Genomic DNA, 27308 nt, shown 5'->3' with positions numbered 1-27308 from the left:
CTATAAGGCGCAAAATCTTGATGAAGTCAGCTCTAAGTGCGCGCGCGCGCGCACACACACACACACACACACACAAAAAAGACAACAATGATGATAAATAAGCAAATAAATGTAAAACATGCAAACACACGATCACACATACACACACATGCATAACAGATATGCAACAGACAAGCAGTTTCACAGATATGAAAGCACAATCAAATACACATAAACGTACGTGAGCACCAACACACACACACACACACACACACACACACACACACGTCAGGACTGTAACGTAACAGAAGCGCGGTAGTCTGACGATGATGGACGCGTGGTGGACCCCCCGCGTTCCACGAACACCACACCATACCCAAACACTCCATTGGTCTCTGTTGCCGCCCAGCTTGGAGCTTATCGTGTGGGTTACTCACCCGCAGTTGTTGTGTCGTGGGGGGGAGGGGGGGGGGGGGGGGGGGGGCACAAAACGAACTTGTTCCCTACTCCTCTGGTTTGTCTGCTGTGATGGTGATGGCCAAAATTAAGGTGTCACCCCGAGTCGCCTATCACTACACTGGTGGTCGGATTTCGACCATTATCATTTCGCCATTGTACTCAGTTACTCTGTAGATCTGTGTGTGTGTGTGTGTGTGTGTGTTACAAAAAAAAAAAAAAAAAAAAATCTCGCTTTCCTCATTGGAGTGTGTGTGTGTGTGTGTGTGTGTGTGTGAGAGAGAGAGAGAGAGAGAGTGCGTATGTCAGAGAATGAGAGGCAGAGACAGAGAGAGAATAGGCGAAACGGCGAACAGGTGAAACAGGACAAACAGGCAAACCCTCGAGATGCCAGCGTGGGTGGCGGCATGATCAAAGAGAGGTAAATCGGACTTGCTCCTGTCAAAGAAGTCATGATCGCACAGTATCGATCGGCTGAAGCACGGCCTTCACTTTCGTTAATGAAAATGGGCGCTTCGTTTCCAATATCACAGGTTCAGACAGAATAATGGATACAGATCTGTGAAATACCAGATGCATGTAGACCAGTCGTGATACAGGTAAAGTATCACACACAAACAGATGGAGGTAGAATGATAGATACATGTGGAGAAAAAAAAAGATAATGTATAACGATAGACACGTGTTTGATATTAATATAATAATTTTGTGTTGGTAGGAAAATACCAGTAGAATAACATACCTGAGTAGACAGAAGAACACAAATAAAACCAGGTAGAATAAGACAGAGAAACGGGTACAATGTCGACAGATGGAAGTAGAATGATAGATATGGGTGGGGAAAAAAAAGACAAAAAAGGTTAATAGAGGTTGAACAACAGATACAGATAAACGCTCTTAGAATACTTGATACAGACACGACCATGAGCACACGTGGAATAACAGACACAGATAGAATGATACAAGACAGATAGTCTATACAGTTTGAATTACAGATGCTGGTTGAATGATTCATATATACACCCAGAGAATGATTTATACACACGGAAGACACAGGTAGGCTATGTTAGTATACACAGGCAAGCCTGTGCATTCCAATCGCCTCTTCAGTGTCGACGCTGAAACTAAAAGGGAAGAATATCTCGCATGGCCAGTGCAATACAACAGAGGACACTAAAAAGATAACATGACAAGACTAATACTAGTAACACTAACACTTATGATAATACTAATACTACTACGACAAATGATGATGAGGATAATAAGATTAACAAGAGAACAAGAATGATCCAGAGTAGGGATTAAACAGGGTGGAGGTTGTCAAATGATAAAGTTGCACAAACACAGGGGCAAAACGAAGAAACAAAACAAACAACAACACACACACACACAGACAGACACACAGTGGATTGATGGCCTAGAGGTAACGCGTCCGCCTAGTGAAGCGAGAGAATCTGAGCGCGCTGGTTCGAATCACGGCACAGCCCCCGAAATTTTCTCCCCCTCCACTAGACCTTGAGTGGTGGTCTGGACGCTAGTCATTCGGATGAGACGATAAACCGAGGTCCCGTGTGCAGCATGTACTTAGCGCACGTAAAAGAACCCACGGCAACAAAAGGGTTGTTCCTGGCAAAATTCTGTAGAAAAATCCACTTCAATAGGAAAAACAAATAAAACTGCACACAGGAAAAAATACAAAAAAAAATGGGTGGCGCTGTAGTATGGCGACGCGCTCTCCCTGGGGAGAGCAGCCCGAATTTCACACAGAGAAATCTGTTGTGATAAAAAGAAATACAAATACAAATAAAATACACACACACACACACACACACACACACACACACAGAGAAAAACCACGCGTGGGAGGGGTGGAAGCAGGTGCAAGGAATGTTGTGACATTTGGTCACCAAAAAATAAGAAACGAGCAATATGTATACGTTGGTGTGTGTATGTGTATATATATATATGTTTCTTTTTTTTTTTAACACATATCTATAATAAGAAAGGAGGATTGGGGGTCGGAAGCCGTTGACATCTTCGACAAGAGCTTCAGCTGCGTGGAAAAAGGAAGGGGGGTTGTGGGGGGTGAACCAGGTTATCAGCACAGATGTGATGTTTTTGCATGGAACCAAACCTCAGGCAGCATGAGACAGCTGGAGGAAGAAGGTGGCGGGAGGTGGAGGGGTGGGGAGGGGAGGGGGGGTGGCGGAGGAGGAGAGGGGTGGAGAGGATGAGAAAGAAATACTGGATCCATGTCAAAGGTTGGCAGGTAAGGAGGAGGAAGAGAAAGATCTGTTTAATTAAATTTGTCTGTCTTGTCCTGAGTCTCTGTATATTGAATGAATCAACCAACCTCTCTCCCAGTCTGTGTGTGTGTGTGTGTGTGTGTGTGTGTGTGTGTGTGTGTGTGTGCGCGCGCGCTTGTGTGTATGTGTTTGTGGAGAGGGGAAGAAAAAGAGGGATGTGTATGGAGGGAGGAAGTGTGTGCATGTGTGTGTGTGTGTGTGTGTGTGTGTGTGTGTGTGTGTGTAGAGGGTGAGAAAAAGAGGGATGTGTATGGAAGGAGGAAGTGTGTTTGTGTGTGTGTGTGTGTGTGTGTGTGTGGTGTGCAGAATGTTCGCGTGTATCCTTGCAGGCGTACTGTCTCTCTGTGCCTGTCCGTCGTGCTCGCAATGTTACTGTGTGGGAGGCACTGTGTTCAGGGACGGAGAAATTTGTGTCTGCAATCTGCCAAACGAAAAGGCCATGGAAATAGAACCGTCCCCAAGCAATACTCTGTTTTGTGGGGGTGTGGGTGTTGTTTGTTTATTTTCGGGGTTTTTTTTTTCTTTAAGGAGAGGGAAGTAAAAAAACGAACTGCAGGGCTTGTTTTGAGGGAAAAGTAAATACGTATGTATGTATGTATGTGTGTGTATATATATGTATATATGTATATATATTTAGAGAGAGAGATCAATCGATCGACAGGAATTGTAGGAAAAGCATTTGTTTTGTTGTTCTTGGATAGTGACTCGGGTCTTGGTATTTGTATTTGTATTTCTTTTCATCACAACAGATTTCTCTGTGTGAAATTCGGGCTGCTCTCCCCAGGGAGAGCGCGTCGCTACACTACAGCGCCACCCTTTTTTTTTTTTAATTGATTTTTTTTTCCTGCGTGCAGTTTTATTTGTTTTTCCTATCGAAGTGGATTCTTCTACAGAAGTTTGCCAGGAACAACCCTTTTGTTGCCGTGGGTTCTTTTACGTGCGCTAAGTGCATGCTGCACACGGGACCTCTGTTTATCGTCTCATCCGAATGACTAGCGTCCTGACCATCACTCAAGGTCTCGTGGACGGGGAGAAAATATCGGCGGCTGAGCCGTGATTCGAACCAGCGCGCTCAGATTCTCTCGCTTCCGAGGCGGACGCGTTACCTCTAGGCCATCACTCCACATGGTGTCATGCGAGACTGATGCAATGTTGTTATATTGTTTTTATTTTTCACTTTTTAAAAAATCTCCAAGAAGTGTTTCATGTTTGGCTGAATTAATTTATTAAAAAAAAATATTCTTCATTCATAGACAAAAGATTTAGCATACAGAATAATCTCATTTGAAATGTTGTCTATTCTTGTATGTTCGCCATGTTTATGTTTGAATTTTAGTAGTGATATATTTTTAGGCTGTTCAAATCTCAGATATATATATATTTTTTTTATTTCCGTTCTCGTATTCTGTATTATTCTTTTAGTTTTGTTTCTTTTAGATTTTATTCAATTTGTTATCGTACTTATTTTTTTTTGCTGATGTTTATTTTGTGCATTTTGATATAAACGTTTCAATCAATCTATTATTCTTTCGTCCTTGATTTTCTTTTTACTCTTCACACACATGCAATACACATACACACACGCGCGCGCGCGCACTCACGAACACACGAATAAACAATCAAACAAAATACACACACGACAGCAGTCATTATGCCAGGCATTCCCACCACTAGAAACACCTCACAGACAGATATCTGCGAGTTTCACCAAGCCAAGAACAGAAATAGGCATCAGTGATCAGAAAGAAAACAAAATAGAAACCACAAGAAAAGGCAATCTAAAGGTCTATTTTGATCGGTTTATTCTCGTTCTTACCCACCACCATGATCTGATGTTTCGACCACCGCCACCTCCCGTACCCTTCACACACACACACACACACACACACTGACTGAAACCATTTATTGTCAGATTAACTGTTTGTTGTACACACACACACACACACACACACAAATACACACGCACACACACACACTAACACACACACAAACTAGCACACACACAAAAACACACACGCCCACTTTTGTAATGGCCCCATTGAAATCGACCTTTGTGATGGCAGGGGTGTTTCTGTGGCTTAAATCAAGGACTATGACTCTGAACCTAGGAGGCAAGATTGCACTGGCTCTTACTATCTTAGTGTTGCAGCCTTGGGGGCTAGTTGGCCTTTGGGAACCATCCCAACGCCGACTGTCCTAAAATCCTCTTGACCGAGAGAGTTGGGATGTGACTTGAGCAAGACGCTCTCCACCATGCTAAAATTCCAGCCCAAATAATCGGGACAGCAGATGCCTCCTCTGCTGTTTCTGGTCGTCATAGTCGTACCCACCACTGACTTGTCATACATACAAATCGTTTCCTGGACTTCTTACAGTTTTGTGCTGGAATTTCTTATCTTTCTTGCTTTGTTTCTTTCTTTATCATGTTTATGTATTTAATTGTTTATTTTACGTTTGGAATCGGTTAACCTTTATTTTGTGTGTGTATGTGTGTGTGTGTGTGTGTGTGTGTGTGTGTGTGTGTGTGTGTGTGTGTGTGTGTGTGTGTGTGTGTTGTGTGCGTTTTGCATGTGTGTGTGTGTGTGTTTTGTATGTGTGTGTGTGTGTGTGTGTGTGTGTGTGTATACATGTGTGTGTGTGTGTGTGTTGTATGTGTGTGTGTGTGTGTGTGTGTGTGTGTGTGTGTGTGTGTGTTAGTTCTTGTTTGTTTAAAACGACTCTCTCTCTCTCTTCCTCACTCTGACTCTCTCTCTCTCTCTCTCTCTCCAGTTCACTCATCTTCGCTATTTTGCGGTCTTTTTTTTTTTTTTTTCATTCCTTACAGGACAAGATTTGGCCTGTGTCATAAAATGACTGTCGTCTCATTATTGTGCAGAAATTTAGAACCAAGATCATTCGGTTTGAAAAAAGGGTGGATTTGTACATTAGCAAAACTTCATATGCAGTTATGCATGTACGGAAAACACCTACCCCCCCCCCCCCCCAAAAAAAAAAACAAAAACAAAAAAAAAAACAAAAAAAAACCACCATGTCATTAATCATTTGCTGATAACTTTATTAAAATAAATTGAAACGCACACCACACACATTCACACAAAATCACTGTGCAAACTAAGAATAATAGTGTCATGACCTCGCAATAAATGGAGGGTTGTTCTGGCATCAAAAAAAAGAAGAAAAAAAAAGAAAAGAAAAGAAGATAAAAATCTATGCCTACAATGTAAAAAAACCCCAAACAACAACAAACAAACCAACAACACCCAATGATAGTAATAATATTGTCAATGATACTACTACTACTACTACTAATAATAATAATAATAACAATGATACTACTACTACTACTAATAATAATAATAGTAAAATAATAATTATAAAAAATAGAGGATGAAAATCATTTCTTAGATTATTGTGAAATATAGAAAAGATATGAACAAAATTCAACAAAAACCTCTCACAAGAACTGTGCAAAACCATGTCAGTTCTTGTGGGCATGTTCGGCGGAAAATAGGTTTACAACGTCATCGCCCGGAAAGATAAATCGATTTCTTGTTCTGTTTTGTTGTTGTTGTTGTTTGTTGTTGTTTGTTGTTGTTGTTGTGGTGGTGGTGGTAGTTGTGTGTGTGTGTGTGTGTGTGTGTGTGTGTGTGTGTGTGTGTGTGTGTGTGTGTGTGTGTGTGTGTGTGTGTGTGTGTGTGTGTGTGTGTGTGTGTGTGTGTTATAGACCTTACAGACCTTGTTACCGTTTGATATAAATTCAATTTGATTCGCACACACACACACAGACACACACACACACTGTTGGTGAAACCCTAACTTGGCTCCAGCAGAGGAGAGGTCAACTGCTTTCTTTATCTGGTAATTGACATGGTTTTGGAACTGGCAGTGATGGAAACGACTCTTGTTCGGTTGAGAAACTGGGGACATTCTTCCTCTCTGTCTCGATCTCTCTCTCTCTCTCCCTCTGGATGTGTGTGTGTGTGTGTGTGTGTGTGTGTGTGTGTGTGTGTGTGTGTGTGTGTGTGTGTGTGTGTGTGTGTGTGTGTGTGTGTGTGTGTGTGTGTGTGTGTGTGTGTGTGTGAGTGAGTGTGTGTGTGAGTGTGTGTGTGTGTGTGTGTGTGTGTGTGTGTGTGAGTGTGTGTGTGTATGTCCGCTGTCTGTATCTTTGTCCCTTACTCTGTGTCTCTGTCTCTCTCACCACTGTCAGGATCCACAGCTCCTTTCCCTTCCCTACTCTCCCCTCCTGTCTCTCTCTCTCCCACCTATTCTCCCCTCCCCCCCCCCCCCTCTCTCTCTCTGTTTGTCAGCTTTCGGGACGTCACTGTTGCCAAGGTGACGGATAGGCATTACGTTGTATTGGACGCTATCGAGTGATTGTGTCCTTTCTCACTTTTTTTCTTTTTTCCACCACCAGATAATGGGACACAAAATTTAGATCGACCATCTCTCTCTCTCTTTCTCTGTGTGTCCCTCTCTTTCTCTCTCGATCTCCACATATAAATTGTGTCAGTCTCTCTGCTACATACTACCTGGTCTAAACACACACACACACACACACACACACACACACACACGCGCGCGCGCGCGCGCGCATATGCAAACAGTTGGACTATAGAATACGTGTGGGGAAGAAGGGAAGAGGCGATGAGTTGTGGAAGTGTGTGTGTGTGTGTGTGTGTGTGTGTGTGTGTTGATTTCTCTGTTTTTGTTTTGGCTTTGTTGTTTTTTTATTTAAATCTCTCTCTCTCTCTCTCTCTCTCTCTCTCTCTCTCTGTGTGTGTGTGTGTGTGTGTGTGTGTGTGTGTGTGTGTGTGTGTGTTCACGCGCGCGAATTCGCTGCGTCAGGATTCGAGTGCGTGAATGCGGCGAATGTTATAATTACGAATGTGTGTGGGGGGGTGGGGTGGGGGGGTTGTCGGTGGGCGCGTGTGTTTGTGTGTATGTGTTCCTCTGTGTGTGTGTGTGTGTTGTTGCGCGCGCACGTGTGTGTGTGCGTGTGTGTGTGTGTGTGTGTGTGTGTGTGTGTGTGTGTGTGTGCTGAAATGATTGCATAGTGTATGCACATTACTCGTGTGCGTTGAAAGAGAAGTGGGGTATGGGATGGAAAGAGAGAGTGAATGAGTAAGTGAGTGGAGAAGAAGAGAAAGAGAGAGGGGTCCCTTGTCTAGTTATCATCTGAAATTGATTCTTGATGGCTCCGGTTTCACCTAGCCATTGATCATGATACCAATTAGTCATCCACGTCCTCTCTGTCTGTATGTCAGCCTGTCTCCCTCTCAAAGGTAATCCCACAATATGGATGTATTAGAAAAGAAAAGAAAAGAAATAAAATCATGTAAAAGGGATACAAACGCATTCTTTTATGTATGTATACATTCATCACATAAGTTTATTCATTTATCTGTCTAGAACTGTATAACAGTGTTGTCGTTTTTGTTTTTGTTGTTGTTTTTTGCTCGCATACCGGCGACGTTGGAACAGTGTTTTTTTTGCTTTTGTTTCTTTTTTAATCAAAATAGTAAAGCGAAATCAAGTATCTCTGTATCTCTCACCCGTTCTCGATTGTGAACTAACTGGTTCGGTCGTTGGTTGACAGCTTATTTCCATACGCCTGAGCCAACACTCCTTTGAGCGCTCTTAAACACATGTGGTGGAAAATGCCATCTAGCAATGGACATAGGCGTCAAAAGTCTGAATATAGCCCCTTGAGGCAAACATGGTACAAAAACACCACCATACAGCACACGCGTTTTCAGAGCGTTAACCAACGAGCACGAGTGTAAGGGAAGGAGGAGGGGATATCATTAGCCAACCAGCACGCTTGTTTGTACCGTCCTTAATCAGCGAGTACGTATGCATGTTGAGAAATGTTAGCTAATTCAGTCATCAACTAGTGTAGCATGTGCTGAAAGCGTCATTAATTTAACTGACTTTTCAGCATTCGAACCTGTTAGCTTTCAGTTTCTGAAGGTGGCGTCACTGTGTTCAGACAAATCCATATACGCTATGCCACATCTGTTTGGCAGATGTAACGCGCTTTGTCAGCCTTGAGTGCACATACATTTTTGTACCCGTCTGTGGATTTTCTTCTGCAGAATTTTGCTAGAGGACAACACTTATGGTGCCATGGGTTCTTGTCCTTTTTTTTTGTGCGCCAAGTGCGTGCTGCATACGTAACTGCGGCTTATCGTCTCACTTGAATGACTAGATGCTCAGTTTGATTTTCCAGTCAAACTTGGGAGAAAAGGTGAGACCGGGATTCGAACCCATACCCTCGGGACACTGTGTTGGCAGATAACCATTCCGCCTTCTTTCTCCCTAGGTCATGGATTAAAAGTGTCGTCCATTAGTTCTGAATATGTAATCATGTTTGGGGCGCAGGTACTGACTGTGTTATCATTCAGTGGGATTGCTAATGTACTGAAAATCTCAACAAGTAAGGGTACGTATCTATCAGCCAACGGCTTATGGTGGAAATGCATTTATGCACAGAGTGTGCACTTCAAAGTATAATCAAGCTGTTAGCACGCACACTGAAGACATCGCATGGCCAATGAACGAATGTTTTGAAAGTATTCACACACTGGTACTGGGCCTGTTGCTTCGTGATCTATGAGCAGGTGTGTTGAAAATGTCGTAAGATCCGAGATGAAAGTATTTCATCACCGTTCAGTAACTATACGCGTTAATCACTTCGTCAATTATTCAGACCTGTTCTGAAAGCCTCGTGAACCAGTTGAGGTATTCTGAAAGCGTTACGAACCTTTGACGTAATCTGAAACGGCATTAAAAATACGTGTAAAAAGTGTCCTCCACCAGCCATACATAATTCTGTTCTGAAAACATCGATATATGAATGTTCCATTCAAACTATCTGATTTAATTTGTCACAAACTGATACATTATGGATTGTATATTTTGATTAGACCTTACAGAATATAACGGATTTCTGTGGAATGTATCGGATTTCACATCTCAAGAAACCAGCGGCACTACAGGTTATACCGGATTCCAAATTCAGCATGTTGATGGCTCAACAGGGAATATCGGAATCCACATCCAACAAATCGATGGCTCTGCAGGATATATCAGATTTCACATCTCACCAAAGCAGCGGCACTACAGGTTATATCGGATTCCAAATTCAACAAGCTGATGGTTCAACAGGGAATATCGGAATCCGCATCCAACAAATCGATGGCTCTGCAGGGTATATCAGATTTCACATCTCACAAATTGATGGGCAGGACGCCACAAAGTGTCTGAAGTATCACACTTTCGTTTTTTAAACAGCCGACCACTAGGGTCATCCCGGGTCTGGCACTGAGATCGAGCACGTGTATAACACGTCTGTTGATCAGGATATGGAGGCCACACAGTCATGATAATGCTTTCCTCAATCGGCAGGGCATTTGCAAGATAACTGCGCGAATGGCGCTATCAGCATCTGTTGACTGTTTACCCCAGTTCCGAGACAGTGCAAGGTGAGAGGATGGGCCATGCATTCTGTAGTGAGATTGTTGACCGGGCAGACTTCGTTTTGAAGTTGGTTTTTTTCTTAGCCCCTCGGAGAGATACCTGCTGTTTATTTTCAACCCCGAGGTCAGATACATATTGTTTGTTTCTAACCCCTTTATTTTCAACCCTTCGGAGAGATACATGTAGTTTATTTCTAACCCCTCGGAGAGATACATGTAGTTTATTTCTAACCCCTCGGAGAGATACATGTAGTTTATTTCTAACCTCTCGGAGAGATACATGTTTTTGGGTTGTTTTTAAAAAAAATTAAAATCCCTTTATTTTTTAACTCTTCGGAGAGATACATGTAGTTTATTTTTAACCCCTCGGGGAGCTACATGTTGTTTGTTTTTAACCCCTTTATTTTTAACCCTTCGGAGAGATACATGTTGTTTGTTTTTAACCCCTTTATTTTTAACCCTTCGGAGAGATACATGTATGTTTTTAACCCCTAGGAGAGATACATCTTTTGTTTTTTTAACCCCTCGGAGAGATACGCGCTGTTTTTAACCCCATGGAGAGATACGTATTGTTTGTTTTTTAACCCCTCGGAGAGATCCATCTTTTTTTCTTTCTTTTTTTTTTTAACCCCTCGGAGAGATACATGTTGTACCATGACAGCATCATTACAGTAGCATCTTTTGGATGTAGCTGTCAAGACAGGTCGATGTCGCATCGCTGAGAAATGCATAGTGGGAGATAGGTGGAGGTGGAGGTACGGTTGTACGATTACGTATTGTATTATGTTTGTTGCGGTGTTGTTTTCAGAAAGCGTGGCGGCTTTGTTACGAGGGAGCGGATTCCAGTTCAGAACTAAAACCTTAGCTCTGAGTAATCTTCGATGGTGTTTTACTTTACTTGTTTTCTATTTCTTTTTGTTGGTTTGTTTACTCATGGATTCGGGTTGGTGGTTTTTTTGTTGTTTTTTTTTTTTTTTTTTTTGTTTTTTTTTTCGCATTGTTTATACCGAATGTGACACGTTCCATGCGCGCCACAAAAGTGCTTGTGTGTGTGTGTGTGTGTGTGTGTGTGTGTGTGTGTGTGTGTGTGTGTGTGTGTGTGTGTGTGTGTGTGTGTGTGTGTGAGTGTGTGTGTGCGTGTGTGTGTGTGTGTGTGTGTGTGTTTTATCTTCAGTTTAACGTCTATACACCGTACGTGTTTTTAGACGGAAAGGAGTAAAGAAGTGGATAAAGGAAAGGGAATGCATGTGAATATCAGTGTAAAAAAGTGTTCATGTTATGTATCAGAGGAAAAGTATATTATAAGAAAAAGTATATTGGAAGAAAAGTCATCAACTACATCTTTTGGAATTAACTGTCTTATGCTCGGACAATGCTTACAGTTATTTGCTTACCGCATATACATTTTATATTTTTAGAAAATTTTGTACGGAAGGTATTTAAACGAATTCTATACATTAGACTTGTAATTTGTCTTGAATGTGCTGCTGGTGTCAAATTTAGACAATGTTTGGGATTAGCTGCATTCTTTGTGTTTACACAACATTGGTAATATTGATTATTTGAATCTATAAGTAATTTCTTAAATCGATTTCTAGATACATTTTCTATACAACTAATGCATTCATGTAGATCTAACTGGATGTCAAGTTGTATTGCGCCTTCGAAATTACGTGCTGCTCTTCTAGCTGCTTGGTCTACCCACTCATTTGTGTGTGTGTGTGTGTGTGTGTGTGTGTGTGTGTGTGTGCGTGTGAGTGTGTGTGTGTGTGTGTGTGTGTGTGTGTGTGTGTGTGTGTGTGTGTATGTGTGTGCGCGCGCGCATGCGCACTTGCTTGCTTAAATCATGTACGTATAGGCGCGCTTGCTTTCATGTGTGTGTGTGTGTGTGTGTGTGTGTGGTAAATGCAACGCTCTTCAAGCATACACAAACGGGCGCACGTCCCACCTAAAAACCCATGTGCAACAACCCTTTCTCCACGTGCCCCGTGATATGGCTTCCCTTTTATCACAGAATAATTACCCCTGGGACAAGAGACAGCGAGGAGGACAAAAAATCGAAAGTCCCACGCAACAATTTCTCTGCCGATTGAGGTAAACGAAGAATTAACTGTGGTCCTAAAAATGGCTTCTATTGATAATTCTGCCAGGCAGTCCTGTCTTTGTGTGTGTGTGTGTGTGTGTGTGTGTGTGTGTGTGTGTGTGTGTGTGTTTGTTGTTGTTTGTGAGTGTGTGTGTATGTGTGTGTGTGTGTTTGTGCGCGCGCGCGTGTTTCTGTGTGTGAAGATTGTTTCTTCAACGTAGAAGTCCGATTGCCACAGCAGCGACCACGCCCCATGGCAAATTGTGGATGGAGGGATGTGGGGTGTGGGGGAGACGGAGGAGGCTTATGGGATGGGGTAGGGCTTTTTCAGGGGTGGAGCTGGAGAGTAAGAGTGGACGAGGGAGGGAGGGGAGTGGTGTTTGTGTTTGTTTGTTTGTTGTGTCAGTTCCCATGATAACATTTTCGTCCGATAGTTAATGCGATCGGGTATAGAGATCACGAGGACATGGAGAAGAGAACTGGCGATACCGGTACGTGGAGCAATCAACTGTTACAGCGCAGGTGTTGGTTGTTGTTTTTTTTTCTTCTTCTTTGATTGGGTGAGGCTATTGGAGGAGACCAATAGAAAGGAAAGATGGACAAGGATCATTATCCAACCACATAGAATATGGCATTAACTGAATGGAAATGGGAGTATCCCCACGCGAACTGTTTTAATTCAACTTCTCTCTCTCGTTTTCCACATGCGGCCTCCCCAAAGAGCCACGTGATTGGGATTGGACGAGAGTGGGGAGAGAGAGAGAGAGAGAGAGAGAGAGCTTTGAAGTGCTAAAGCTTGTGAAATACTTGAAATAGGGTAAAAGACACAACTTTTTATACTTCGATCCCGGACTCCAACCGTAGAGGAAACCAGAGCACCGAACTGACTTGGCTGTGTTTCTGTATAGCCTTGTTTATCTATCTCACCTCTTGACTCGGTGTAAAAGCCTCAAACTACCCTCCCATCAGGGTTTTATCCCGGGGTCATTCTAGGACAGTCCAATTTGACTGCGGGGGCTAAAAAACACAAACAAAACAAAACAAAACAGGGCACGGAAAGGCTTTGTCCGGAACACGAGACCCGCAGCTATGGTGGCCTCTGCAAGCAGTCTCTGCTTGATGTATGAACCCCTGGAATGCGCTACTTCAGTCAGTTAAATTTGCAAAATCTGTGAATGGGTTCAAGAACCTGATTGACAAACTGCTCCAGCTAGAAGAACTATTTTATGGCTATGATGAGTAGAAACCCCATTAGGCACGACCGACCTACTCAAAAACAATCAATAACAAAACCAAGAGGGGACAAATATTAGACCTCGCGGTCTAGGTGTAACCACCGTCCCTACTACTACTACTATGACGTCGATATTGACGCCATTTGTCCATTGACGTCATTTCGGAGGCCAAAATGGAAACACACCACTGGCGTTTCTGTTGGGGAACCTCATGGAGTCTGGTCGTCTACGGGGTGAGTCAAATCCAAATTGACGCAACTGCAGTGCGTGGGTCGTGGAGCAGTGGATGGGGGGTTGGAACGACGAACTCGCGCGGACAATCGGCAACGTGAAGAACAGGAAAATAAATTAATTTCGTTTGCGTGATGTTGCTGCTGGGGAAGCAAAATATCAGAATCCCCATGTCTGGAAGGGGAAAAAGGGAGAGAGAGTCGAGGTTTTTCTTTTTCATTGAAATAAATCTATAAATCCCCTATTTGTCTGCAGCGTAGTCTGGCACTGCTATGTGGGTATTATGTTTGCATGCGTCTCTGTGCCTGTTTGTGTGTGTGTGTCTGCATGTTTGTATCCGTGCGCGCGAGTGTGTGCGGACATGTATGCACATATCTATGCACAGCTGAAGTTACTTATCTTGCATTCGCCAGTTGGAGAACGGGAGGTACATATATAATTAACAACTCACCGCCGGTACCATGTGTTTATAATTATAACATCCTGTCACTAAGTTTCCTCACACCCAGGGTGGAAGAGGAAGAAAAAGATACCTGTCAGGTATGAGGTCACGTAGCGCAATAGTTTCCATGCACTGAAGTCTGAACCACTTCATCAGGAAAAAAAAAACCCAAAAAACAAAGTGACCGGCTGTGTTTACATCCCTTATCTATCTCACCTGTTCACCTGGACTACTTGGTACACAGGACCTCGCACGCAGTCGCCGTGGCCTCAGATACACCTTTACACACAGATACATCTTCACACACAGATGTTGACCTTCGCCTGGACAGCTGACGTCATTTTTAGCCACTGACGTCATTCCGAGGGAAACATCAGCTGTGTGACTATTGACGTCATTTCGAGGGACAGAAGGAAAGCATCAGCTTAGTGGTGTAGATCTGTTGACGTCATTTTGAAAAACAGACGGAAATTGATGCACCCACTGGGTTGTAAAGGGATGCGTTTCTTCTGGCGCAGATCACGGAATGTAATTACCTATTTATGGATCCGATTCGCGATTGAGGCGCCCACAAAGCAGAAAATCCACTTTGCAGACAGAACTGGCGTGGAAAATCTGCGGCCGACGGGAAGAAAGCGGAACAGTAGGCTTACATTGTCTGGCGCCATGTTGCCACCACGGGGGTGCAAATCTTGGAATTCCCATGTCTGTCTGTGCGCACATGCCTGAACGAGTTTTGCTTTTATGGGTTTTCATCCCAGTAGCGCTGACTTCTCTCTCTCTCTGTCTCTGTCTTTTTCTGTCTGTCTTTTTCTATGTCTGTCTGTCTGTCTGCCTTTCCTAATTATGTGTGTCTATGTCTCGCTGTGTGTGAGAGAGTGAGTGAGAGAGAGAGCGAGAGAGAGAGAGAGAGTGTATGCGTTTGTGTGTGTGTTCAAGAGATAGAGAGTATCTTTTGTGGAGAAGGTAGGGAACAAAAATAACGGCGGCTCGTTCACAGCCTGCTCTCTCTCTCTGTCTCTCTGTCTCACACACACACCCACACCCACCCACACACACACACACACACACACACACACACAGCGACAACAACAACAACAACAAAGAACCGGCATGTAGGTGAAATGATCAAAGCAAACAGCCAAACATGGCCATGGTGAAGAGACATCCAAAGGAAATAGACACTGACACTGGCATGCGTTATTGTACATTCAGCATTAAAGCCCTCTAGGTAACGGGGAATGACAATTGTTCTAATCAAATCAAGATACCATCCTAATGGTATTACGCGCGCGTCATGTATCGGATCATCTTGAAATTAATAGTTGGTTAAAATCATCTTTTTCCGAAAATACATTGCTTCTCCGATGAACTTGCAACGCTCCTAATTACGATTTCGTTGTTGCTAACAACAGATTTACTCTTACTGCGTGATAAATAGGCATCGTTATCTTACCCTTAGTAATGCCACCTTTTCAGCTGTAGAGTACAGTTTACAGTAATTTGAGCAGTAGTAGTAGTAATAGTAGTAGTAGTAGTGGTGGTGGTGGTTGTAGCTGACTGAGCCCTGATGAGATCAAAAGAAAACCTACAGGACAGTGGACATTGTAAGAATGTGGTGTTCTGAATTTCTGTTTATCTGGGGAAGAATTTATGTGGGTGCGCTTCACTGACAGACGGGCAGACAGACATAGGGGGCGGGGAGGGGGGGGAGCGGCGAGGGGGTGGGGGGGGGGGAGACACCCTTCCTTTTGGCCGCAAGAATGATTGGCATGTTGATAAAACGAAAATGTGTAAAAAAGATTGAAAGTAGAACACACATATTCTGCTTCACAAACTAATACAGTGGGTTTTCCCCCAATCGGCTTGAATTTTATTACCTCATCGCAGAACGCGTTGACGTCACGAAATGACGCATGCATCGCATTCCAGCGAGTGGAAATGGATGGCTCCGATACTTCCTGTACTGGCGGGGCGCTGTCAACAGGTCCCTTATACACGGTACCGGGGTGGGGGAGAAGAAGAAAGAGAGGACGTAAAACGCCGTTAATGGGTGATAGGCAACGCGATAAGACCAGTCAGTGAAAGGTACTTTCATCTGGCTTCAGGATTTGCTACAGGAGCCAGGGGGTAATCCTCTCTCCTCCCTCCGTCTCTTATCACCATCACAGACACGTACACGTACACGCACACCCACACCCACAGACCTCCAGACTGCTTGCTCCCCCCCCCCCCCCCCCGCCCCATCCCCGTCACCCCTCCACACCCCACCCCCACCCGCAATATATACACACATGCGCGCGCGCGCGTGGATAACCTGCCACGGAACATAAAACGAATGTTTGCCGTCAAGTCAGGTAAACAGGGACTAATGGAGGGAGCGGTGATGAAATGTCTTCTATGAACACAATGTGCATTTGTTGGAACTTGTGATTTTTTTTTTATTTATTCATTTTTTTTTTTTATCTTAATGAAACACAAGTAAGAAAGTAAATGGACAAACCACGCAGAGAAATGAATATACAAATAAAAATACGAAATAACTGAAAACCAGGTTAAAAAGTAGATAAACAAAAATAAGGCAAATAAATGAATGAACGAACTGAAAACCAGGTTGAAAAGAATAGATACATAAATAAGCATGAGAAGGAAGGAACTGAAAATCAAGTTGGTGAAAAATATGCAACAATTGCAGCGATTTGAAATAAAAAGCTCATCAAAATTCCTGAGAGAAAGGAGTGAATGGTACGATTCTGATCAAGAAAGAGAAAGAGAGGGGGGCGGGGGGGGGGGGGGGGGAGATGGTTGGTTTTGGTGTGTGTGTGGGGGGGGGGGGGGGCGGGGGGCCGCAGTGGAGCCTAATGCTGAAATTTGACAGAAAAGGCTTTCTTTTCGTCTGCGCTAGCAGTTCCGTTATCGGGCATTTGTATTTGTATTTCTTTTTATCACAACAGATTTCTCTGCGTGAAATTCGGGCTGCTCTCCGCAGGGAGAGCGCGTCGCTATACTACAGCGCCCCCCCCCCCCCCCCCCCCCCCCCCCCCCCCCCCCCCCCCCCCTTTTTTTTTTTTTTTTTTTTTTTGTTGTTGTTATTTTTTCCTGCGTGTAGTTTTATTTGTTTTTCCTATCGAAGCGGATGTTTTCTACAGAATTTTGCCAGGAACAACCCTTTTGTTGCCGTAGGTTCTTTTACGTGCTCTAAGTGCATGCTGCACACGGGACCTCTGTTTATCGTCTCATCCAAATGACTAGCGTCCAGACCACCACTCAAAGTCTTGTGGAAGGGGAGAAAATATCGGCGGCTGAGCCGTGATTCGAACCAGCGCGCTCAGATTCTCTCGCTTCCATGGCGGACGCGTTACCTCCAGGCCATCTCTCCACTGATGTTAAACTACTGCTTGTGGTTCATTTCTGCGAACTGTTTCGTGTAGATGCTTTTCGTTCATGGAAAGAAGCAAAACTGAGCTGGTCCAGTCGAAAAGGACTAAAATAATAAAATTATGATAACCATTAAATCAAACTATTTACGACCAGACAGACAGACAGACAGAAGCAGACAGACTGATGCAGACACAAAGAGAACAACTGCTTAATATTCTGCAGAGCCGGCGGAGGCGGCAGTTCCTTTTATTGACGAGACGTGCACACGAACGTCTGTCTGCCAGAGGCGCAGTGTTGATGTTGTTGTTGTTGTCGTGGTTGTTGTTTCTCTTCCATGTGGGTGTCGGATGATCTGTCAACCGACTGATGTAGAAATGCCCCTCCCCTCCCCCCCCCCCCCCCCCCCGCCCCCTTTTCCTCCACCTCTTTATCATCTTCATCGTGTCCATCAAAGTATTGGCTTCTGTCTGGCTTGTGGCTACGATCGTCTGATCTGGCCGTGTAAGTAGATATTGATCGATTTTTCTTCATTTCTTTTTTCTTTCTTGTGTGTGTGTGTGTGTGTGTACATGCGTGTGCGCGCTCATGTGTGTGTGTGTGTGTGTGTGTGTGTGTGTGTGTGTGTGTGTGTACATGCGTGTGCGCGCTCATGTGTGTGTGTGTGTGTGTGTGTGTGTGTGTGTGTGTGTGTGCATTTCCAGTGCTCCCGTCCACCCTCAAACCATTTGGCATCAGGCTCGTTCTGTGTGCCTGTTTCTGTCTGTTTGTCTGTCTCTCTGGCTGTCTGTCTCTTTCTTTCTGTGTTAATTGTGAGTGGTCAGTGGAACTGTTCTCTTTTTCTCTGTCTCAGTCTCTCTCTATCTCTCTCTTGGGATAGGAGTCAGCAGTCCCCTCTTCCTCAGCCTTTCTCGGTCAATATCACACACACACACAGACACACACACACACACACGCGCACGCACGCACGCACGCACGCACGCACGCACGCACGCACATACACACACACGCATACACACACACACACACACAGCGCTTGTGTAGGTTTGGTCCAGCGAGTGTTTGCTGTTCGCTATTTTCTTTCCCTTACATCCAGGTTATAAACAGTTTTTAATTCGTGGCTTGAACGTTTTGCAGTATGCGAATCCACAGGAGTCTGAAAGACTTCTTTCTTTTCTTTTCTTTTTTTTTTTTTTTTTTTTTTTTTTTAAATCAGAAACTTTCCCCATTAAGTCTTCTAGACTGGCACAGAAATATCAGCGCCCATGTAAGATGACGACGTTGTACGGTTCGGTGGTTGGAGAAGCGGACTCTGGAAATCAATAGCAGTAGTGCCCGATAAACGATCTCAAAATTGTGATAGATTATCGGTCGAGATGGAGAGAAAGAGAGAGAGAGAGACAGAGACAGAGACAGAGACAGAGAGAGAGCAACAGCAACAGCAACAGCAACAGCAGCACTTTCTGGACTACTTCTCTAACTAGTGCCATTTACACTTTTTTTTTCTTTTTTTTCTCCTTTCTCACTGTCTGTAACTCCCATCGTGTATTATATGTTACCTCCCTGCTCCTTGCCTACCTCAGTCCGAGCCCGACTGTCAGTGTGTTGGCGAGTCTGTCCTCAATTAATCACGAGCTGAGAAACTGTGTCAGTATTCCTTTAGTGGCTGGAAAAGCCAAGAGCACCAAAGTGACTGTGACTGGTGGCCTTGCTTCTGTTACGTTGACCATGTTCAGTGGAAATTCAAAACTGAAGGGGGTTGGGAAGGGGAAGGGGCTGGGGGGGAGGGGGGGGGGGGCAGGGGGAGTGTTGAGAGAAAGTGTGTGTGTGTGTGTGTGTGTGTGTGTGTGAAGGGCGTGTGGACGTGCTTGATGCGCACGAATCTTTGTCTTGAGCGCTAGCTGCTACGTCATGACTTCAGTTTACAAGTAACTTGCCTGACGACGTTAAGTGTTCAGTCTGACTTCTACGCGAGAGAGAGAGAGAGAGAGAGAATGCATGTGAACGTCAACTTTAAAAAAAAAAAATGTTTTACAGGAGAGGTGGCGGTGGATAGGTATTGCTTTCTCTCTCTTTCTCTCTCTCTTCTTCTTCTTCTTCTTCATTTTTGACTCACTTGTGTAAACAAAGTGAGTATGTTTTAACCTGGTGTTCGGTTGTCTCTCTCTGTGTGTGTGTGCGTATGTCTGTGTGTCAGTGGTAAATTTTAACACTGCCTTTTTCTCAGGAAATACTTTGTCTGCCAATACCAAATTTGGCTTAAACATAGTATGAAAAAAAAATCTTCACAGTCATACCAATAACAGGTTGTAAGTCTCCCGAATTAAGCCGTATTTCCTAATTATTAACGGTTTATTTTGTTGAGATTCGTTCTGAAATCCGAAAATTCTTTAAAAAAAAAAAAAAAAAAAAAACAAAAAAAAACCCCAGCTTCCCACTGAGTCAGGCCTACTAGAACGTAGGCTGTGTTCAAAGAGGATGACCTCGTTTTTCTTGTTCACAATTAAAAGGAAAGAAATACAAATTCTAGACAGAACACATACAGTGATACTAACTACACCATCGACTTGTTTACTGCATATAAATATTCTAAAGTGGACACTGAATTAACTAGAATGAACATAAAGAAAAAATGAATCGATCGTTTCTAATTCTTTCAGCCTGTAGACTGGTTCGTCAGTGCAGATCTAGAGATCTACCATGTGTTACGGTGGATTGAAGTGATGGCAACGTCTCCTTTACCACCGAAATAAAAGAATAATCGAGATATGATAAAACGCACAAAAACACAGCGTTGTTACCTCCACTACAATCATATCTATTTGTCCCAGGAAGAAGAGAACGTCAATATTGTTTTAAGTATCAAATCTAGTCGAATGACGTCAGATGCGCTGCAGCGGTGCAGATTATTCTGCTTGCTTCGGAACTGAACACGCATGGTTCGATCCTGCTCGCATGCCTTTTTTTTTCTTTTTTCTTTTAAATTGATATTTTTCCCAAGCTTAATTTATATATCATATTTAATACAGAGCACTTTTCAACGATTTTTTAAAAATCTCTTTTAATTTTTTTTCCTCTTCGTGATTCCTTTAATGGATAAAGCGCAAAGCACAAGTGAGTCTTGAAGGCTTTGCCTCTCGTTTTTAACAACATCAGGTATACTTCAGAGGAAGAAAACAACCCCCAAACACCAGCCGGTGTACTTACGTCACAGACTGGGGATGAAAGAGGACGTGTTTACGTGTAGCGTGCCGACAGAGACTCACAGGCTGGTCAGGGGAGCGGGTGGTGTTGGGTGTTCACCACTGTCAGCACTCCCTGGGGGGCTGTAAACGCCACGAGCAGGCAGCGCTAGAGGTGTAGCAGAAGACAATGTTTTGTGTGAAAGGATTTCGGGCACGGTCAGGAAAAAAAAGGTCTTGGGGTCAGAGAGTTTGCTTTGCCATAACTCTGTCCTGTTTTTGTTATATATGCTGAATAAGAAACTATACTGTTTGTAATCTGTATCATAGACTTTACCACGCATAATTTCTCTTTCTGAAATAATAAAGTCATTATGAATCTCTCTCTTCTCTCTCTCTGTGCAAAAAGGAGAGAGTGTCACACTTATCTGTGAGTTTCCCTTTGAGCTGTGCTTCAACTCAAAAGAACTTTGGAGATTCAACATTATCAGTTTCAGAGCCTCCCAGACCTTCACTTTTTTCTCCAAGGTAATGCCTGTTTTAGCAAAACTGGTTCTGACATGGTTTCGTACCTGACTTTATTGAATATTTCCAGCAGTGTTCATTCTGAATCAAAGTCATTTGTGATATCACCAGATGACAAGAAAGTATCAAAACTTGATAAGAATCTTCAAATGTTAGAGCTCTCTTAAATCGTGAAAAATTCTGAATGTGATAAGTGATTGTTTTGCTGACGTCGTTTGGTTTCATGATGTTTTTCTTCCCTTTCTTTGAAATGATGATAGTTTTGGATTTATAGCTTGAATAGTGGATTATTGGAATAATCTTTCTTTTTTTCTTTTTTTTTTTACAGTAAACTTTCCTCATCACCACAGCTACACCTGTGCAGCAATGACTGCGATCATTCATAAATGGTGACATTCGTTGGTTCAATGGATCTCAGTCCTAAAATTATCACCCCTGAAAATCAGTGACAGTAGTGTGCTGTAAACAATTCAGAAATCGCGATAAATCATGAGCAATGACATTTCTTAGAGAGAGGGGGTGGAAACGAGCGTGGGGTGAACAGCACAAGGTTGCCAAGGAAAGATTAATGAAGATACAGAGAGAAATTCTCAGCAAGACTCGTATTATCTTCACTTATCGTTGATGACCAGAGCTGGGTTTCATGAGAATTCATGACAGTGGTAAGTTTACTTCGCGTTAAGAATGTTCCCAAGTCTGTGGGATTAGCATAAGTAAAAACAGCGCTTCTGAGATCACTTATGAAACTGTCTTGGTGGTGTTTACACTGAGGTGTGCTGTCTGGGTTTTTTTTTGGGGGGGGCCGGGGGGGGGGGGGCGGGGTTGTTTTGTGTTGTTTTTTAATTTACTGTCTGCTACCTCCACAATGCATTGCTTTTCTCCTCAACCACGTTTATTCAGTCTGTGTCTGGCTCTCAGTGTATTGGCAAGTTTGTCTTGAATGCCTGCCCAGTATTAATTGGAAAATGTATCGACATTCTTTTGGTTGCAGATAAATCCAAGAGTTGTCACTGAAGGTGCTGCTGGACACATTGCCTTAACTGGGCTGGGTTGACAATGTTCAGTGGAAACCAAAAAAACTGAGAGGGGGTGGGGATTTTGGGAAGGGAATATGGGAGTATGGTGTGTGTGTGTGTGTGTGTGTGTTGGGAGCGGAGGAGATTTCTGTGCCCATGCTTTCAGTGCATGAGTTAAACATTGTCTTGCTGCTTCAGTATATTTGAATACAATTGCAATTCATGAATTCGGTTGGATGTCAATTGTTCTATTATAGCAGAGACAGACAGATAGACCAAATATTTTCTTCAAACTCCCCCCCCCCCCAACCTCCCACTCTCCCCCCCCCCCCCACCCCCCCATTTTAACAAAGCTGTTTACTGGGGAGAGTGCCGTGGGTAGAGGGCTGGGGTGCACGCCAGGCCAGTAACTGGACTTGCGTCACAGGGGGGAGGGTGGGGGATGAAAGAAGACGTATTTACGTGTCTGTTGACAGAGGTTCAAAGGCTGGTCAGGGCAGTGTGTGTGGGTGTTGGCTGTTCACTGCTATCAGCATGCCATGGAGGGCTGTAAACGCCAGGAGTGGTGCTTGACGTGCAGCAGAAAACGTTGCTTTGTATGGATTGATCAGGATTTTTTTCTTTTTCTTTTTACGGGAGATTCTGGATTTTAGTCACAGTGTGTGTCTGTGTGTGTGTGTGTGTGTGTGTTTGTGTCTGTGTCTGTGTGTCTGATAAAGAGAGAAGTTAGAGATTTCAAACTATATTCATAGTTCCCGTTTGAGTAGGCTTGAACATAAAAAGATGTTCAAAGATGATTAATTCCAGTACCTCTTTGACCTTTGCATGTGTCTTTTTTTGTCTTTTTTTTATCTCCAAGATAATGCCTTTTCTTCACGTTGGCAGTATGTTTTTTCCCCCCTGGCTGTACTGAATATTGTTGTTGTTGTTGTTTTTACTTATGTTTCCATGAATGTTAACTCTAAACTAACTGATTATTTGTATGATCATTAACTCATAATAAGGTTATGGAATGTGGTTATCTTCACAGTGGCAGTTTCTTAAAATTATGCATATAAGAAGTGACTACTTTGGTTATTTTTGTTCTTGTTGATGTAGTCAGTTGGTTCGTTTCATATTATCCCTCCCCCCTTAGAAATTGTGATCTTTGGGGGTTGTATATTGAATATTGTGCCACGTAATGTGTGAATGCTTGATGAATCTAAATCAAATTTTATTGAAAACTTTCCTCGTGAGTCATTCTAGACTGGCACTTTACTGACAGCGTCCATTTCATAAGATGCGTGACTGCATTATTCAATGGATCTCTGGGGCAATTCCCCATGGAAATCAATTGTAATAGTGCACGATAATTAAGTTAGAAGTTGTGATAGATTATGCACATTTACATCTGAGAGAGAGACAGAGAGAGAGAGAGAGAGAGAGAGAGAGAGAGAGAGTGCAAGCCTGGAATTACCGTTACTTCGTTGATGGCCGGTTTCGGTTTGCGCTGTAGTGTCACATCCTTTCCCATTTACAAATTTTGCTGCCCCCATTGCATATCGTTTCACAACTCATCTGCATTCTGCAGTCTGTGTCTGGCAGTCAGTGTGTTGGCTGGCAAGTCTGTCTTGAACACATGCCAGGAAGTAATGAGCTGGGCATTGGAAACTGTGTCAGCTTTCCTCTGGTGGCTGCAGAAGCCAGGAGTTATGACTGAAGGTGCAGCAGGATACAGTCCCTAACTGGGGATGTGTTTGTCATGTTCATGGGAATTCAAAACTTGAAGTGTAGGTCTTTATTGGGAAGTGCATGGTGTGTGTGTGTGTGTGTGTGTGTGTGTGTGTGTGTGTGTGTGTGTGTGTGTGTGTGTGTGTGTGATAGAGAGAGAGAACGTGTGTGTGTGTGTGTGTGTGTGTGTGTGTTAGGGGAGGGGAGGGGTTGTTTGCTATTCTTGAAGCGCATGAATTACGCTTTGTCTTGAGTACTCGCTGCACCAGCCTATCTTTTGTTTACAGTTGTAGTTCATGATTTAATGGGACGTTAATTGTTCCATCCAGATTCTGCCCTGTGTTGAGAGAGAGAGAGAGAGGGAGAGAGAGAGAGAATGAGAATGCTTTTTCAGACCTATTTATTCAATCTCAATTTCAATGACACTGTTTACCTGGGGTGGAGGGGGGACCATAGGGGGAGGGGTGTGCCATCAGGTGTACTTACGTCACAGACTGGGGATGAAAGAGGACGTGTTTACGTGTAGCGTGCCGACAGAGACTCACAGGCTGGTCAGGGGAGCGGGTGGTGTTGGGTGTTCACCACTGTCAGCACTCCCTGGGGGGCTGTAAACGCCACGAGCAGGCAGCGCTAGAGGTGCAGCTGAAGACAATGTTTTGTGTGGAATGACTGTGGGCACGTTTATGAAATACTCGCAACTCAAGGGTTTGAGGTGTCGTGTGTGTGTGTGAGTGTGTGTGTGTGTGTGTGTGTGTGTGTGTGTGTGTGTGTGTGTCTGTCTGTCTGTCTATCTGTCTGTGTCTGTCTCTGTGTCTGTGTCTATGTCTGTATTGTTTTAGAGACAGATAAATATCTTTAGCTGGGATAATGTCTTTTTCAGTTCTGTTTATTCAAGTGGGGATGTTGACCTCTTTCCTTTTTGTGTGTGTGTGTGAGAGAGAGAGAGAGAGAGAGAGAGAGAGAGAGAAGGGGCGGGGGGTCTGTACGATCTGGATGATAAGATTTTAGGAAAAATTTTGTAGGGAGGAAAAAAACGGTTCAACTTGCATGATGGAGTGATGATGAACTAGAAGACGACTTACCCCTGGCATTCTAGCAGAAAGCCTTCTCAGGCTGGTGTGGGAGACATAGGGTGTTGACCGCTCTCAGTGATCCTTGGGGGTTGTGGAAGGGACGCTGTTATCGCCACGGGCAGGACTTGATGGTGCGGTGCCGGTGGGGGGTTTCAACGCTTTGTGTGGATTCATCACGCTATGCGCGAGGGAGACTCTAAACATACGCACATGTACATGAACACACAAAGACGCGCACGCTCGCACGTATACACGCCCGCCCGCCCGTCCGCCCGCACACACACACACACACACACACACAGTGAGATGAGAGAGAGAGAGAGAGAGAGAGATCTGCACTGTTGAGGTGTCAGCTAGTATGACAAAGCCAAATGACCAATAATTCAGAGTGATGTTGTACGTCATTTCATTCCATGCTGTCTGTCCGCCAGGTCCATGTGCGACGAAGACGATTCGGACAACGACTTTGACGAGGACGACGACATCGAGGCGCCCAGCAGCGCCCGCCGCTCCACCAAGGTGGGCACACAGTGGAGGGACTTCTTCCACGTGGAGGAGTACGACTGACGACACAGTCCACGTCACGGCTCTCTGCAGCTCTGACGTCACTTTTCGCCTCTAGAGTATCTGGCGTGGCCGACCAGACACACGACGCCCCAGAGGTCTTTGGGACACTGATGTCAAGTGTGGAGGTTAGCTGCTCTTGTCCTCGTGTGTTGAGGGCTTTTAGTACAGATGTCCTTAGGATATCCTCAGATCCTGAAACTTTTTTTTTTTTTTTTTTTTTAATGTTCTGGGGTTCTCAGATCCTGGGGTCGTGTAGGTGCCGATGTTCTCGTATTCTGAGGTTTCCTAAGAACTGATGCTTCCTGGGATACTTTCTTGCTTGAGAAGAAAGTCTTTGATAGTATCTTTGGTTACACCAGAAAGATCTGCTTGTCGATGAAAACATCTACACGAGCGAAAAAAAAAAAAAAAAAAAAAAGCACACGCGACCGAATGTTCTCACAGCATTGTAGTTGTGTGTAAGACATACACACAAGAACGATGAACAAAAAATCAACAGACACGCGGCTGAAACGTCTTCTTTCTTTGGAGTTCTCTGCAAGATCCACTTTATGAACACACTGTATGAACACACTATGTACAAAATAAGAAGCAGGGAGACCGACTGAATATTCTAAATGCATTGAAGCTCTCCCCCAAGTACCAACAAAGATGATAATGCTGATTGTTCTGTGTCTGCTTACGCTGTTCTGAGTCAGCTCAAAACAAAACCCTCGATGTCAAATTTCCTCAAAGGCATCATCTCTTGGAAAACTAAATGGACTGTGACTGTTGCTTCTTTCAGAGAGATGCTTCCATGGTTGATAAAGTGCTAACAGAAATGTTCGAAAAGAAACAGGGTGTATCTAACCAACTCGTGATTTCGATTTCGGAGCCAGCGGGGAGAACTGCAGTGTGGTAACACACTTGACTGGTCATTGCAGTAACTGGTGTGCTGTTAAGCATCACCCCTTATTGTGTGACGATGACAACTGCGACGAAAGATCGCTCAGTGTTTGTGGCGGTCACGGCATTCCTTGAAAAGGAAACTGATGTGATGTGACTTTACTGGGCACAGAACACGCCTCGGAAGAACACTGAAGTGTGGTGATACGTTGAGGATAGTTTCTGGTCACACATCTGAAGCCAGCCAAAAGGCCTTAGCCGTTATGTTGCAAATGCCTTCTTCGAAGGAGACTTTGTTGGTCGTGAAGAAAACGCTGCTTGTGTCGCCACAACGTTTACCTGACATGAGTAGGCAGCATAAATCACCGGTCATCAATACGATAGCCTTGTGTTGTTGCTAACACTTCAGGGAACAGAACATTATCGACATGACTTCAGGAAAGAACTGTTTCGTTGGTAAGTTATTCATGTTTGGTCGTGTGGATTCTAGCTGGGATTTCGGGGGTCAGGATTGCCAGTCCTGTTCACTCACCGTTTCTGAAGGGAATGGACCTTGCATCATTCGCGTGCTGGACATTGATTGTGTAAAATCACACACGCAGAAAAAAAAACGGTTATAGAAAAGACGAACAGAAAAAAAAGAGACAGATGGAGAGAAGTGGTCAGAAAGAATAATTTTAGGATTAACATTTACACATAAAAAAGGGGAAAACCAGATAAAGATGTTCAAAGGAAGAAATGTTGGGTTTTTTTTTAAAGTGT

The 27308-nt window shown here is 43.8% G+C and overlaps 1 protein-coding gene across 2 annotated transcripts in view; it reads left to right on the top strand.

The window, feature by feature from the left end:
- Positions 1–27308, top strand: part of LOC143283359 (G protein-activated inward rectifier potassium channel 3-like) — a 147158-nt gene that overhangs the window by 83009 nt on the left and 36841 nt on the right. The window contains exon 3 of one of the 2 annotated variants that reach the window (XR_013055394.1): positions 25526–25786. Coding sequence is in view for 1 of the 2 variants with exons in the window: in XM_076589577.1 (XP_076445692.1) it covers positions 4891–4903 (13 nt within the window). In the remaining variant the exon portion in view is untranslated. Of the gene's footprint in view, positions 1–4890; positions 4933–25525; positions 25787–27308 lie in introns of those variants that run through there. The other variant, XM_076589577.1, reaches the window with a different exon arrangement.

Source organism: Babylonia areolata, chromosome 1 (genome assembly GCF_041734735.1).
Source record: "Babylonia areolata isolate BAREFJ2019XMU chromosome 1, ASM4173473v1, whole genome shotgun sequence".
Classification (NCBI taxonomy): domain Eukaryota; kingdom Metazoa; phylum Mollusca; class Gastropoda; order Neogastropoda; family Buccinidae; genus Babylonia; species Babylonia areolata.
The sequence above is the reverse complement of the archived record's forward strand: the minus strand, read 5'-3'. Positions and strand labels throughout refer to the sequence as shown.